The 14,680-nt window shown below is 44.7% G+C and overlaps 1 protein-coding gene across 1 annotated transcript in view; it reads left to right on the top strand.

The window, feature by feature from the left end:
• The window catches only part of hectd1 (HECT domain containing 1), a 58,240-nt gene that overhangs the window by 41,845 nt on the left and 1,715 nt on the right, over positions 1–14,680 (top strand). Inside the window, exons 30-42 of the mRNA XM_079574318.1 lie at positions 1,033–1,398; positions 1,475–1,545; positions 3,718–3,869; positions 3,945–4,219; positions 5,396–5,606; positions 5,688–5,889; positions 5,956–6,093; positions 7,788–8,209; positions 8,304–8,462; positions 11,153–11,231; positions 11,301–11,394; positions 12,658–12,808; positions 14,641–14,680. The exon at positions 14,641–14,680 is cut by the window's right edge and continues 105 nt beyond it. Coding sequence (XP_079430444.1) covers positions 1,033–1,398; positions 1,475–1,545; positions 3,718–3,869; positions 3,945–4,219; positions 5,396–5,606; positions 5,688–5,889; positions 5,956–6,093; positions 7,788–8,209; positions 8,304–8,462; positions 11,153–11,231; positions 11,301–11,394; positions 12,658–12,808; positions 14,641–14,680 — 2,360 coding nt within the window. The remainder of the gene's footprint in view (positions 1–1,032; positions 1,399–1,474; positions 1,546–3,717; positions 3,870–3,944; positions 4,220–5,395; positions 5,607–5,687; positions 5,890–5,955; positions 6,094–7,787; positions 8,210–8,303; positions 8,463–11,152; positions 11,232–11,300; positions 11,395–12,657; positions 12,809–14,640) is intronic.

The raw sequence follows: 14,680 nt of genomic DNA on the forward strand, positions 1-14,680 counted from the left end.
AAAAAATGATGGGAAAAAAATGTACCTCTGAACCTTATAAAAAAAATATAAGTTACAGAGGAAAGTATTGTTCAGTTTTCTGGTTCTCAATGACAAATATAAGGCACAGAGGAAAGTATAGTTCAGTTTTCTGGTTCTCAATGACAAATATAAGGCACAGAGGAAAGTATAGTTCAGTTTTCTGGTTCTTAATGACAAATATAAGGCACAGAGGAAAATATAGTTCAATTTTCTGGTTCTTAATGACAAATATGAGGCACAGAGGAAAGTATAGTTCAGTTTTGTGGTTCTGAATGACAAATATAAGGCACAGAGGAAAGTATAGTTCAGTTTTCTGGTTCTTAATGACAAATATAAGACACAGAGGAAAGTATAGTTCAGTTTTCTGGTTCTCAATGACAAATATAAGGCACAGAGGAAAGTATAGTTCAGTTTTCTGGTTCTTAATGACAAATATAAGGTACAGAGGAAAGTATAGTTCAGTTTTCTGGTTCTCAGTGACAAATATAAGGCACAGAGGAAAGTATAGTTCAGTTTTCTGGTTCTCAATGACAAATATAAGGCACAGAGGAAAGTATAGTTTAGTTTTCTGGTTCTTAATGACAAATATAAGGTACAGAGGAAAGTATAGTTCAGGTTCTGGTTCTCAATGACAAATATAAGACACAGAGGAAAGTATAGTTCAGTTTTCTGGTTCTCAATGACAAATATAAGGCACAGAGGAAAGTATAGTTCAGTTTTCTGGTTCTTAATGACAAATATAAGGCACAGAGGAAAGTATAGTTCAATTTTCTGGTTCTTAATGACAAATATGAGGCACAGAGGAAAGTATAGTTCAGTTTTGTGGTTCTGAATGACAAATATAAGGCACAGAGGAAAGTATAGTTCAGTTTTCTGGTTCTCAGTGACAAATATAAAGCACAGAGGAAAGTATAGTTCAGTTTTCTGGTTCTCAGTGACAAATATAAGGCACAGAGGAAAGTATTGTTGAGGTTCTGGTATTGTAGTAGTAACTTTTGTCGTGTTCCTCAGATTTCCTGGACTCGTGCAGAGCAAACACGCTGCTGGCGGAGCTGGACGACGAGGAGGACCTGCCCGAGCCCGACGACGACGAAGACGAGAACGAGGACGACAATCAGGACGAGCAGGAGTACGAGGAAGTACTGGTAATACTGCAATCCCGCGTTACTACTGCAATGCTAAGGCAGGAGCGACCGTGTAATCCCGCTGCCGTCCTGCAGGAGGAGGAGGAGTACGAGACCAAAGGCGGCCGCAGACGAACGTGGGACGACGACTTCGTCCTGAAAAGGCAGTTCTCGGCTTTAGTTCCCGCGTTCGACCCCCGACCCGGAAGGACAAACGTGCAGCAGACCACGGACCTGGAGATCCCGCAGCCAGGTTGGTCTCGGCTCCGGCGCCGCACGGTTTCCTCCTCGCCAGGGTCGGTGGACTCACGGCGTTTTTGTGGTTTCAGGGACGCCGCGGTCGGAGGTGCTGGAGGAGGTGGAGTGCGCTCCGTCGCCTCGACTCTCGCTCACGCTCAAGGTAAGCGGGTTCCATCAGGTGACGGCGGGAACGCTTTATTTAACCTCTTAACTCCCACCTGAACCGAGCACATTTTCTCCAGCTTTACCCCAATCCAAAAGCTTCTGGAAAAAAAGTGTGAAAATAGAAACAAAACTGAGACGAAAACAAGGATGTAAATGTGAAAAAAGTGAGAAAAAATTGACGAAAAATTGAGGAAAAAATTGACAAAAAAGTGACAAAAAATTGACAAAAAAATGCGAATAATTTGACGAAAAAGTGACAAAAAATGGACAAAAAATGCACAAAAAAACCCGAAAAAAATTACGAAAAAATTATAAAAAATGGACAAAAAATTGACAAAAAAGTCATAAGAATTTGACAAAAAAATGTGAATAATTTGATGAAAAGTGACAAAAAGGTGACAAAAAATTTACCGAAAAAGTGAGAAAAAATTTACAAAAAATGGACAAAAAAACAAAACAAACAAAATACGAAAAATGGACAAAAAAATGACAAAAAAATGACAAAAAAAATTGACGAAAAAGTGAGAAAAAATGTACAAAAAAGGACAAACATTTGACAAAAAAGTGAGAAAAAATTGACGAAAAAGTGACAAAAAAGTCCAGTCCAAAAGCTTCTGGAAAAAAGCTGTGAAAATAGCAACAAAACTGAGACAAAAACAATGATGGAAATGTGACAAAAAAAGTGAGAAAAAATTGACAAAAAAGTGAGAAAAAATTGACCAAAAAAACTTGACAAAAAAGTGTATGTTATGTAATGTTATGAAGAAGTATACTTAACTGAATGTAAATCTTTTGTCATAATTTTGACCGAATAAACTGAACTGAACTGAGAAAAAATTTACAAAAAATGGACAAAAAAGGACAAAAACTTTGACGAAAAATTGAGAAAAAAATGACGAAAAAGTGACAAAAAAGTCACGAAAATTTGACAAAAATGAGACGACTGCCCAACAAAAAAAGTGATGAAAAAAAATCTGACGTGAGGAAAAAGATCAATTTAGTTTTGTAGGTCTTTCAAATGAGGTGTTACACTGGCCTACAGGATTTGGGTAAAGCTGAACTGGAGAACATGCTCTCGGTTCAGGCGGGAGTTAAGAGGTTAAAGGGACGAGATAAAAGTTTGAGCTCATACATGTAACTGCAGATTCTATATTAAGCTCATGACGGCCTGTCTGAGTGACAGAGCAGGATTAGAGGCAGTTGTGGTGAACAGGTCTGAGCTCATTCTACACTTTAGGACATGGAGGAACATGTAGAGGGAGGAAAATACATAATTTTAACATTTTTAAACTCTGTATAGTCCCTTTAACCCCTTAACTCCCATCTGAACCGAGCACATTTTCTCCAGTTTGGCTTTACCCCAATACAAAAGCTTCTGGAAAAAAGCTGTGAAAATAGCAACAAAACTGAGACGAAAACAATGATGGAAATGTGACAAAAAAGTGACGAAAAATTGATGAAAAAGAGGCAAAAATGTCACAAAAAAATGACAAAAATGTGACAAGTCACAAAAATTTGATTAAAAAATTGACAAAAAAATGACAAAAATGTGACAAAAAAATGACAAAAATGTGACGACAAATTTATGAAAAAGTGGCAAAAATGTCACAAAAAATTGACGGAAAAAAAAATTGACGACAAAATGACAAAAATGTGATAAAAAAAAAAAGACTAAAAATTGCTAAAAAAAAATGTCGGAAAAAGTGACAAAAATGTGACAAAAAATGACAACAATTTGATAAAGTACCCGACAAAAAAATGACGGAAAAAAAATCTGACGAGAGGAAAAAGATCCTCTCGGTTCAGGCGGGAGTTGAGAGCAGAGCAGGAACAATCTTCCTTATTAGACCTCACAGGTAAAGCTCGTCTCATTGGTCGATACAGAAGGAGACTCGACTCTGATTAGTCGCTGAGATCAGTCAAGGAAAACGTGTTTTTCTTGTCTCTTTGTGGATGATTCGAGACAAATATTCACTAACACTGAAACGATACTTTTGCACCGTCAGAAATGTACAAAAATGAATAAGAGCTGTTCATTGTTGCCGGTCTCTTCCTGCTCTGGTGGTCACCCTGGTTTAAAGCCTCACTGCGGAGCATTGAAGCCTGTCTTGTATGTCTTTGCCTCTCTCTGGCGCCCCCTGCTGACCCCGCCCCTCGTCTTCCGCAGGTGGCCGGTCTGGGCACGACTCGGGAAGTGGAGCTGCCTTTGTCCAACTACAAATCCACCATCTTCTTCTACGTCCAGCGGTTACTGCAGCTGTCGTGCAACGGCGCCGTGAAGACCGACAAGCTGCGGCGGATCTGGGAGCCCACCTACACGTGAGCGCCCCCCGCCCTCGCCGCCCCCCCCCAGACCGCGGCTCACGGGTCTAACCAAACCGTTTGTGTCGACAGGATCATGTACCGAGAGCTGAAGGACTCGGACAAGGAGAAGGAGAGCTGCAAAATGGACTTCTGTGAGCAGGGCCTGGTGTCGAGCCGCTCCGGGGGCCTCTCGCCCTCCACGGCCCCCCACACCAGCGAGATCCTGGGGGCGGCGCGGGAGATGGCCCAGGCCAAGGCCGGCTGCAGCCAGAACGCGTGCGGCGTGGAGGACGTCCTGCAGCTGCTGAGGATCCTCTACATCATCGGGGGAGACGGCACGAGCAACGCCAGGACTCTGCAGGAGGGTGAGGAGAGGGGGGCTGCAGGAGGGTGAGGAGAGGGGGGGGCTACGGGAGGGTGAGGAGGAGAGGGGGGGGCTACGGGAGGGTGAGGAGGAGAGGGGGGCTGCAGGAGGGTGAGGAGAGGGGGGGGAGGGGGGAGGCTGCAGGAGGGTGAGGAGAGGGGGGGGGAGAGGAGGCTACGGGAGGGTGAGGAGAGAGGGGGGAGAGGGAACAAGCTGTGAAAATAGCAACAAAACTGAGACGAAAACAAGGATGAAAATGTGAAAAAATGGACAAAAAAATGGACAAAAATGGACAAAAAAGTGGACAAAAAATGGACAAAAAAGTGATAAGAATTTGACAAAAAATGCGAATAATTTGACGAAAAGGTGACAAAAAAATGGACCAAAAAATGTGAATAATTTGATGAAAAGTGACAAGGTGACACAAAATTGACAAAAAAAAATTAAAAAATGGACGAAAAGTGACGACAAATTTACAAAAAATTGACAAAAAAGTGATAAATTATTCATTTTTTTGTCAAATTCTTGACAAAAAAGTGATAAAAAAAATGTGAATAATTTGACGAAAAAATGGACAAAAAATGGACGAAAAAGTGACAAAAAAGTGACAAAAAAGTGATAAGAATTTGACAAAAAATTGGCCAAAAAAATCGAAAAAATGAGAAAAAAAATTACAAAAAATGGACAAAAAAGGACAAACATTTGACAAAAAATTGACGAAAAATGGATGAAAAAGTGACAAAAAAGTCACGAAAATTTGACAAAAATGAGACGACTGCCCAACAAAGAAAGTGATGAAAAAAATCTGATGTGAGGAAAAAGATCAATTTAGTTTTGTAGGTCTTTCAAATGAGGTGTTACACTGGCCTACAGGATTTGGGTAAAGCTGAACTGGAGAAAAGGACACTAAAGGGATGTAAGGAGGAGAGGAAAGGACTCTAAAGGAGGATAAGAAAGCAAGGAGGAGAGAAGACGAGGAAAAAGAGAGAGGGTAAAGATGTTCGGTCACAGGGAATCAGGAGGTAAGGAGACTAGGAAGTGAAGAAACAAGGCTGCAGGAGAATAAGGAGGTGAGAACACAAAGCAGAAAGCGAGGAAAAGCGTTAAGATGTTACAGGAGGATTAGGAAACACACATATCTAAAAGACAAGAGTTTGACCCCTGTGTCGTTTCCCAGACGTGGACGAGCTGCAGTTCAACGCGTCTCCAGAGGAGTTCACGAGTAAAAAGGTCACGACGAAGATCCTGCAGCAGATCGAGGAGCCGTTAGCGCTCGCCAGCGGCGCGCTCCCGGAGTGGTGCGAGCAGCTCACGTCCAAGTGCCCCTTCCTCATCCCCTTCGAGACACGGCAGCTCTACTTCACCTGCACCGCCTTCGGAGCCTCCAGGTACGGACCCGCCCTCGCCGCGGCTCCACGCAGCTCCACAGGGGGCGCTAACTCAGATCTGACTCCCCCGTTTGTGTCCAGGGCCATCGTGTGGCTGCAGAACCGGCGCGAGGCCACGATGGAGCGCTCCCGGCCGTCCACCGCCGCACGCCGCGACGACCCCGGCGAGTTCAGGGTGGGCCGGCTCAAGCACGAGCGCGTCAAAGTGCCCCGCGGAGACGCCATGATGGAGTGGGCGGAGTCGGTCATGGGCGTGCACGCGGAGAGGAAGTCCGTGCTGGAGGTGAGGACGTGGATCTTTAGTCTTTGTGCAGTAGGATGTGATTTAAAGCTGCGGCGCCCCCTGCAGGTGGAGTTCCTGGGCGAGGAGGGCACCGGTCTGGGGCCCACGCTGGAGTTCTACGCCCTGGTGGCGGCCGAGTTCCAGAGGACGTCTCTGGGGATCTGGCTCTGCGACGACGACTTCCCCGACGACGAGTCCCGACAGGTAACGACTCTCAGGCAGAGCTTTTCACCCAGTGCAGACGAGCGCGTTTGTTTCTATAGCAACGACAGCAACTCTGAGGTGGTTATTTATCCTTTAAGGCGAGACACTGCAGGTGAATAGGGAAAAAATAAATGTAGAGATGTCAATTTGCTGAACATCACAGATATAAATGAGAAAAAAAAATGTGTTGCATTTTTTCTGTCATTTTATGTTTTCACATAAAAATAAGGCATTTTGAGCATTAAAATGGCCAAAATTGCCTATATTTTGGGCAACGAAATCAAAATAATGAATTGAGCCAGATTAAATGTTATGGTTTTATTTTCTTGACATATTAGTAACAGATTTTTTCAGAGGGGATTTTGGTTTTTCAATAAACTAATCATCAGTGAAAAAATCTGTAAAAAAATTTCGCCTGTTTTTTTGGTTTCAAAGCTGAATAAATCAGGCTAGGAATTAGATATTAAAAAATCCCTCTGAAAAAACCTTCAAAACCTTGTTGTGTCTCAGCCTGTAAAGTGTGGAGTCTGTGGGAGCTTCTATAAGGGCTCAGGCTCTGCCCGAGTGCGGCTTCTCTCATTCAGAGAAAACCAGCCCTGAAGTTTTGTAGCGAGTGCGCACGCTCGGCCCGTTCTTCCACTTTTCCGCTCCAGCGTCTCGTAGGAGGAAAAACACCATATTTGGGTGAAAGCGTCATCACGGGGCCCCTTAGCAGGACACGTGGATGTCAAATCTGTCAATATTTAGGAATGAAAACCCCGCGGGAAAGATGGCCTTTCTACTTCCGGGTCGCCCCCACCTCGCAGACAAAACATCATCAAATAAACATCATCATTTTTATATCTGACATGAAAACTAAGATGTAAAGGGAGGAAAACAGAGACAAATCTACACTTCGATCAGTACTTTCACCTGCCGTGTCTCGCATTAAGTGTCGTCTTTAAAGGGGGGGTATTATGCAAATTTGACTTTTTCCAGCTTTCCATCATGTTATTCTGTCACTCCCTCATTAAAAACATGGCTGAAGTGTTGCCTTGGCACATTCACGTATTTCTGAGTAATCTGTAAAAACTCTGATGGCGGCCATTTTAGGGATAGGTTTGCCTGAGTCCTCCTAGGAACGCCCCCACCTGTTATTTATCCTTTAAGTGTCGTCTTTAAGGTGGACCTGTTGTTTATCCTTCATGCGTTGTCTTTAAGGTGGACCTGTCGTTTATCCTTCATGCGTTGTCTTTAAGGTGGAGCTGTTGTTTATCCTTCATGCGTTGTCTTTAAGGTGGACCTGTCGTTTATCCTTCATGTGTCGTCTTTAAGGTGGACCTGTCGTTTATCCTTCATGCGTTGTCTTTAAGGTGGACCTGTCGTTTATCCTTCATGCGTTGTCTTTAAGGTGGAGCTGTTGTTTATCCTTCATGCGTTGTCTTTAAGGTGGACCTGTTGTTTATCCTTCATGCGTTGTCTTTAAGGTGGACCTGTTGTTTATCCTTCATGCGTTGTCTTTAAGGTGGACCTGTTGTTTATCCTTCATGCGTCGTCTTTAAGGTGGACCTGTCGTTTATCCTTCATGTGTTGTCTTTAAGGTGGACCTGTCGTTTATCCTTCATGCGTTGTCTTTAAGGTGGACCTGTCGTTTATCCTCTATGTGTTGTCTTTAAGGTGGACCTGTCGTTTATCCTTCATGCGTTGTCTTTAAGGTGGACCTGGGCGGCGGCCTGAAGCCTCCTGGTTTCTACGTGCAGCGCTCCTGTGGGCTCTTCCCGGCGCCGTTCCCTCAGGACAGCGATGAGCTGGACCGGGTCACGCAGCTGTTCCACTTCCTGGGCGTGTTCCTGGCCAAGTGCATCCAGGACAGCCGGCTGGTGGACCTGCCGCTGTCCAGGCCCTTCTTCAAGCTGCTGTGCATGGGAGACATCAAGTCCAACATGAGCAAGCTGCTGTACGACTCGCCCAGCGTGGAGCGCGGCCTGAACCTGGAGGCCGGCACCGAGGACCACGACTCGCTCTTCGACGAGGACTCCAAGTCCGAGTTCATCCTGGACCCGCCCAAACCGAAGCCCCCGGCCTGGTACCACGGGCTGCTGACCTGGGACGACTTCCAGCACGTCAACCCGCACAGGTACACCATATAAAACCATAATAATAATAATATAAAGCATAATTATAATGAAAGTGTGGCCCAAAAAACCAAACCGGTGACATCGTGTGTCCAGAGCGAGTTTCCTGAAGGAGATGAAGGAGCTGTCGGTGAAACGGAGGCAGATCCTGAGCTCCAAGGCTCTTTCTGAGGACGAGAAGAACACCAGGCTCCAGGACCTGATGCTGAAGAACCCGCTGGGCTCCGGGCCCCCGCTGAGTGTGGAGGACCTGGGGTAAATACTTCAAATACTACTGTAAACCCGGTCCCGCTGAGTGTGGAGGACCTGGGGTAAATACTTCAAATACTACCATAATACTACCATAATACTGCTGTAAACCCGGCCCCGCTGAGTGTGGAGGACCTGGGGTAAATACTTCAAATACTACCAGAATACTACTGTAAACCCGGCCCCGCTGAGTGTGGAGGACCTGGGGTAAATACATCAAATACTACCAGAATACTACCATAATACTGCTGTAAACCCGGCCCTGCTGAGTGTGGAGGACCTGGGGTAAATACTTCAAATACTACTGTAAACCCGGCCCTGCTGAGTGTGGAGGACCTGGGGTAAATACATCAAATACTACCAGAATACTACCATAATACTGCTGTAAACCCGGCCCTGCTGAGTGTGGAGGACCTGGGGTAAATACTTCAAATACTACCATAATACTACCATAATACAAATGTAAACCCGGCCCCGCTGAGTGTGGAGGACCTGGGGTAAATACTTCAAATACTACCATAATACTACTGTAAACCCGGCCCCTCTGAGTGTGGAGGACCTGGGGTAAATACTTCAAATACTACCATAATACTACTGTAAACCCGGCCCTGCTGAGTGTGGAGGACCTGGGGTAAATACTTCAAATACTACCATAATACTACCATAATACTGCTGTAAACCCGGCCCTGCTGAGTGTGGAGGACCTGGGGTAAATACTTCAAGTACTACTGTAAACCCGGCCCTGCTGAGTGTGGAGGACCTGGGGTAAATACTTCAAATACTACTATAATACTACTGTAAACCAGGCCCTGCTGAGTGTGGAGGACCTGGGGTAAATACTTCAAATACTACTGTAAACCCGGCCCTGCTCAGTGTGGAGGACCTGGGGTAAATACTTCAAATACTACCATAATACTACTGTAAACACGGCCCTGCTGAGTGTGGAGGACCTGGGGTAAATACTTCAAAATACTACCATAATACTACTGTAAACCCGGCCCCGCTGAGTGTGGAGGACCTGGGGTAAATACTTCAAATACTACCATAATACTACTGTAAACCTGGCCCCGCTGAGTGTGGAGGACCTGGGGTAAATACTTCAAATACTACCATAATACTACTGTAAACCCGGCCCCGCTGAGTGTGGAGGACCTGGAGTAAATACTTCAAATACTACCATAATACTACAGTAAACCCGGCCCCTCTGAGTGTGGAGGACCTGGGGTAAATACTTCAAATACTACCATAATACTACTGTAAACCCGGCCCTGCTGAGTGTGGAGGACCTGGGGTAAATACTTCAAAATACTACCATAATACTGCTGTAAACCCGGCCCCGCTGAGTGTGGAGGACCTGGGGTAAATACTTCAAATACTACCATAATACTGCTGTAAACCCGGCCCTTCTGAGTGTGGAGGACCTGGGGTAAATACTTCAAATACTACCATAATACTACCATAATACTGCTGTAAACCCGGCCCCTGCTGAGTGTGGAGGACCTGGGGTAAATACTTCAAATACTACCATAATACTGCTGTAAACCCGGCCCCGCTGAGTGTGGAGGACCTGGGGTAAATACTTCAAATACTACTGTAAACCCGGCCCCGCTGAGTGTGGAGGACCTGGGGTAAATACTTCAAATACTACCAGAATACTACCATAATACTACTGTAAACCCGGCCCCGCTGAGTGTGGAGGACCTGGGGTAAATACTTCAAATACTACCAGAATACTACCATAATACTACCATAATACTACCATAATACTACGGTAAACCCGGCCCCGCTGAGTGTGGAGGACCTGGGGTAAATACTTCAAATACTACCAGAATACTACTGTAAACTTGGTCCAGATTTAGTCCCGATTTGGCCCAGATTTAGTCCAGACTTGGCCCAGATTTAGTCCCGACTTGGCCCAGATTTGGTCCCGACTTGGCCCAGTTTTGGTCCCGATTTGGCCCAGATTTAGTCCCGATTTGGCCCAGATTTAGTCCAGACTTGGCCCAGATTTAGTCCAGACTTGGCCCAGATTTAGTCCAGACTTGGCCCAGATTTAGTCCCTACTTGGCCCAGATTTAGTCCCTACTTGGCTCAGATTTAGTCCCTACTTGGCCCAGATTTAGTCCCGACTTGGCCCAGATTTAGTCCCGACTTGGCTCAGATTTAGTCCAGACTTGGCCCAGATTTAGTCCAGACTTGGCCCAGATTTAGTCCAGACTTTGCTCAGATTTAGTCCAGACTTGGCTCAGATTTAGTCCAGACTTGGCCCAGATTTAGTCCAGACTTGGCCCAGATTTAGTCCAGACTTTGCTCAGATTTAGTCCAGACTTTGCTCAGATTTAGTCCAGACTTTGCTCAGATTTAGTCCAGACTTGGCCCAGATTTAGTCCAGACTTGGCTCAGATTTAGCCCAGACTTGGCCCAGATTTAGTCCAGACTTTGCTCAGATTTAGTCCAGACTTGGCTCAGATTTAGTCCAGACTTGGCCCAGATTTAGTCCCGATTTGGCCCAGATTTAGTCCCGACTTGGCCCAGATTTAGTCCCGACTTGGCCCAGATTTAGTCCAGACTTGGCCCAGATTTAGTCCCGATTTCGCCCAGATTTAGTCCAGACTTGGCCCAGAACAAACAGGAAACAGGAAACAGGAAGTCCATCATGAGACTGACTGAGTTTTTATCATTTCCTGTGTTTTCAGGTTGAATTTCCAGTTCTGTCCGTCGTCGAAGGTCCACGGTTTCTCCGCGGTGGACCTCAAACCAAACGGAGAGGACGAGGTAAAGTAGAACCTCCTTTAGAGCCGCCTCAGCCCGGGTTTCCCCCTGACCTCTGACCTTTGCTTGCAGATGGTGACGATGGAGAACGCGGAGGAGTACGTGGAGCTGATGTTCGACTTCTGTATGCACACGGGGATCCAGCGGCAGATGGAGGCCTTCAGAGGTGAGGAACGAGGAACCACGAGCCGTTACCACCTGAGGAGGCTTCACCGTGTGTTCTCAGAGTCCAACAAAAATGACAAAAATCAGCAAAAAATGACAAAAATCCAGGAAAAAAATGACAAAAATCAAGCAAAAAAATGACAAAATCAAGCAAAAAATGACAAAAATCCAGCAAAAAAATTACAAAAATCAAGCAAAAATAAAGACAAAAATCAGCAAAAAAGTGACAAAAATCAAGCAAAAAAAAGACAAAAATCCAGCAAAAAAAAGACAAAAATCCAGCAAAAAAATGACAAAAATCCAGCAAAAAATGACAAAAATCCAGCAAAAAAATGACAAAAATCCAGCAAAAAAAAAGACAAAAATCCAGCAAAAAAAATGACTAAAATCCAGGAAAAAAAGACAAAAATCCAGCAAAAAAATTATAAAAATCCAGCAAAAAAAAGACAAAAACTCAGCAAAAAAATGTTCTCCTGTCCTCCTAAACCAGGGGTGCCCAAAGTGGGGCCCGCGGGCCAAATTTGGCCCGCCGAAACAATTTTGTTGGCCCGCCAGAGAGTGACCTACTTTTGCGCTGCGTGTGGTTAATACTAACTCTCTTCCATTCATTCTCAAAGGTAAATATGGATGCAGTACACTTTTTGACCACCAGCGTCAAATTGGGGGCGCTGTTTCACTCCTTTCACAAAGTTAAGGAAACACTGTTGTGGTGTCTTGGTATTTATTAAATCACAGAGCGTTTTAGCTTCAACTTTCACAGTTTTCCAACTTTTATTGCAAAGGTTGTTGACGTCAACAACAGTATATGTTAAAAATTGACTCATAAAATAATTGATGCTGAACTGACACTTTTAAAATAATCTAATGTTGCATTTTCTTTGAGTGAACGAATGAGGTAAAGTTACTGTAGGTGCTGTAGATGCAGGTGTTTTTTTTTTTTGCACTAAATTGCTACAATGGTTGATTTTGTTCTACTAAAACTAGGCTTTTGCCATAGTTACCATTTGTTTTAATATAGCATGTTATTTGCATAGATAGAAACAAATGCACATGTAGGCTATCGAAAACATTAAAAGTAAATAAAATAAAGTAGCTTTATAATTTGCAGTTCTATGTGTTTTTCGTGCTTGACATTTCCGCGACTCACAGGCACTTTTTCATGTTGGCCCTCGGAGACAAAAAGTTTGGGCGCCCCTGTCCTAAACGTTCTCCTGTCCTCCTAAACGTTCTCCTGTTCTCCTAAACGTTCTCCTGTTCTCCACAGAGGGCTTTAACCGCGTGTTCCCCATGGAGAAGCTCAGCTCCTTCAGCCACAAAGAGGTTCAGATGATTCTCTGTGGAAACCAGTCGCCTTCCTGGACCGCCGATGACATCATCAACTACACCGAGCCCAAACTCGGCTACAACAGAGACAGGTACACAGTACCACTACTACTACTACTACTACTACTACTACTACTACTACTACTATTACTATTACTGCTACTATTACTGCTACTACTACTATTACTGCTACTACTGCTATTACTGCTACTGCTACTGCTACTACTTCTACTGCTACTGTTACTACTGCTACTACTGCTACTGCTGCTACTGTTACTACTACTATTACTACTATTACTATGACTACTAATGCTACAACAACAGAGACAGGTACATAATACCACTACTACTACTACTACCATTACTATTACTACTGCTACTACTAGCGCTACTACTACTGCTGCTACTGCTACTACTACTACTGCTGCTACTGCTACTGCTACTACTGCTACTGCTACTACTGCTACTACTACTACTACTACTACTACTACTACTACTACTACTAATGCTACTACAACAGAGACAGGTACATAATACTACCATTACTATTACTACTACTGCTGCTACTGCTGCTGCTACTGCTACTGCTACTACTGCTACTACTACTACTACTACTACTACTACTACTACTACTAATGCTACTACAACAGAGACAGGTACATAATACTACCATTACTATTACTACTACTGCTGCTACTGCTGCTGCTACTGCTACTGCTACTACTGCTACTACAACAGAGACAGGTACACAATACTACTACTACTACTACTGCTACTGCTACTACTATTAATATTACTACTACACAATCTAAATTCAGACGTTTGTGATTTTCATGAAGGTTTAGGGAAAGAAAAACCTAAAAATGAGATTCTGTTAATGATTTTTGTGGCCCAGATTTAGTCCCGACTTGTCCCAGATTTAGTCCAGTCTTGGCCCAGACTTAGTCCAGACTTGGCCCAGATTAGGTCCAGTCTTGGCCCAGACTTTAGTCCAGACTTGGCCCAGATTTAGTCCAGACTTAGTCCAGACTTTAGTCCAGACTTGGCCCAGATTTAGTCCAGACTTAGTCCAGACTTAGTCCTGGCTTTAGTCCAGTCTTGGCCCAGACTTAGTCCTGACTTTTGTCCAGTCTTGGCCCAGATTTAGTCCTGACTTTAGTCCAGTCTTGGCCCAGACTTAGTCCTGACTTTTGTCCAGTCTTGGCCCAGACTTAGTCCTGACTTTTGTCCAGTCTTGGCCCAGACTTAGTCCTGACTTTAGTCCAGTCTTGGCCCAGACTTAGTCCTGACTTTAGTCCAGTCTTGGCCCAGACTTAGTCCTGACTTGGCCCAGAATTAGTCCCGACTTAGTCCTGACTTTAGTCCAGTCTTGGCCCAGACTTAGTCCTGACTTGGCCCAGAATTAGTCCCGACTTAGTCCTGACTTTAGTCCAGACTTGGCCCAGACTTTAGTCCAGACTTGGCCCAGACTTAGTCCTGACTTTAGTCCAGTCTTGGCCCAGACTTAGTCCAGTCTTGGCCCAGACTTTAGTCCAGACTTGGCCCAGACTTAGTCCAGTCTTGGCCCAGACTTTAGTCCAGTCTTGGCCCAGACTTTAGTCCAGTCTTGGCCCAGACTTTAGTCCAGTCTTGGCCCAGACTTAGTCCAGTCTTGGCCCAGACTTTAGTCCAGATTTGGCCCAGATTTAGTCCAGACTTGACCCAGACTTAGTCCAGACTTAGTCCAGTCTTGGCCCAGACTTAGGCCAGTCTTGGCCCAGACTTTAGTCCAGATTTAGTCCTGACTTATGTCCAGATTTAGTCCAGACTTGGCCCAGACTTTAGTCCAGATTTAGTCCTGACTTATGTCCAGATTTAGTCCAGACTTGGCCCAGACTTGGCCCAGACTTAGTCCTGACCGAGTCCTCCTCTGGTCCCGTTCCAGCCCGGGTTTCCTGCGGTTCGTCAGAGTCCTGTGTGGGATG

The sequence above is a fragment of the Gobius niger genome (assembly GCF_951799975.1).
Source record: "Gobius niger genome assembly, chromosome: 16".
Lineage (NCBI taxonomy): Eukaryota > Metazoa > Chordata > Actinopteri > Gobiiformes > Gobiidae > Gobius > Gobius niger.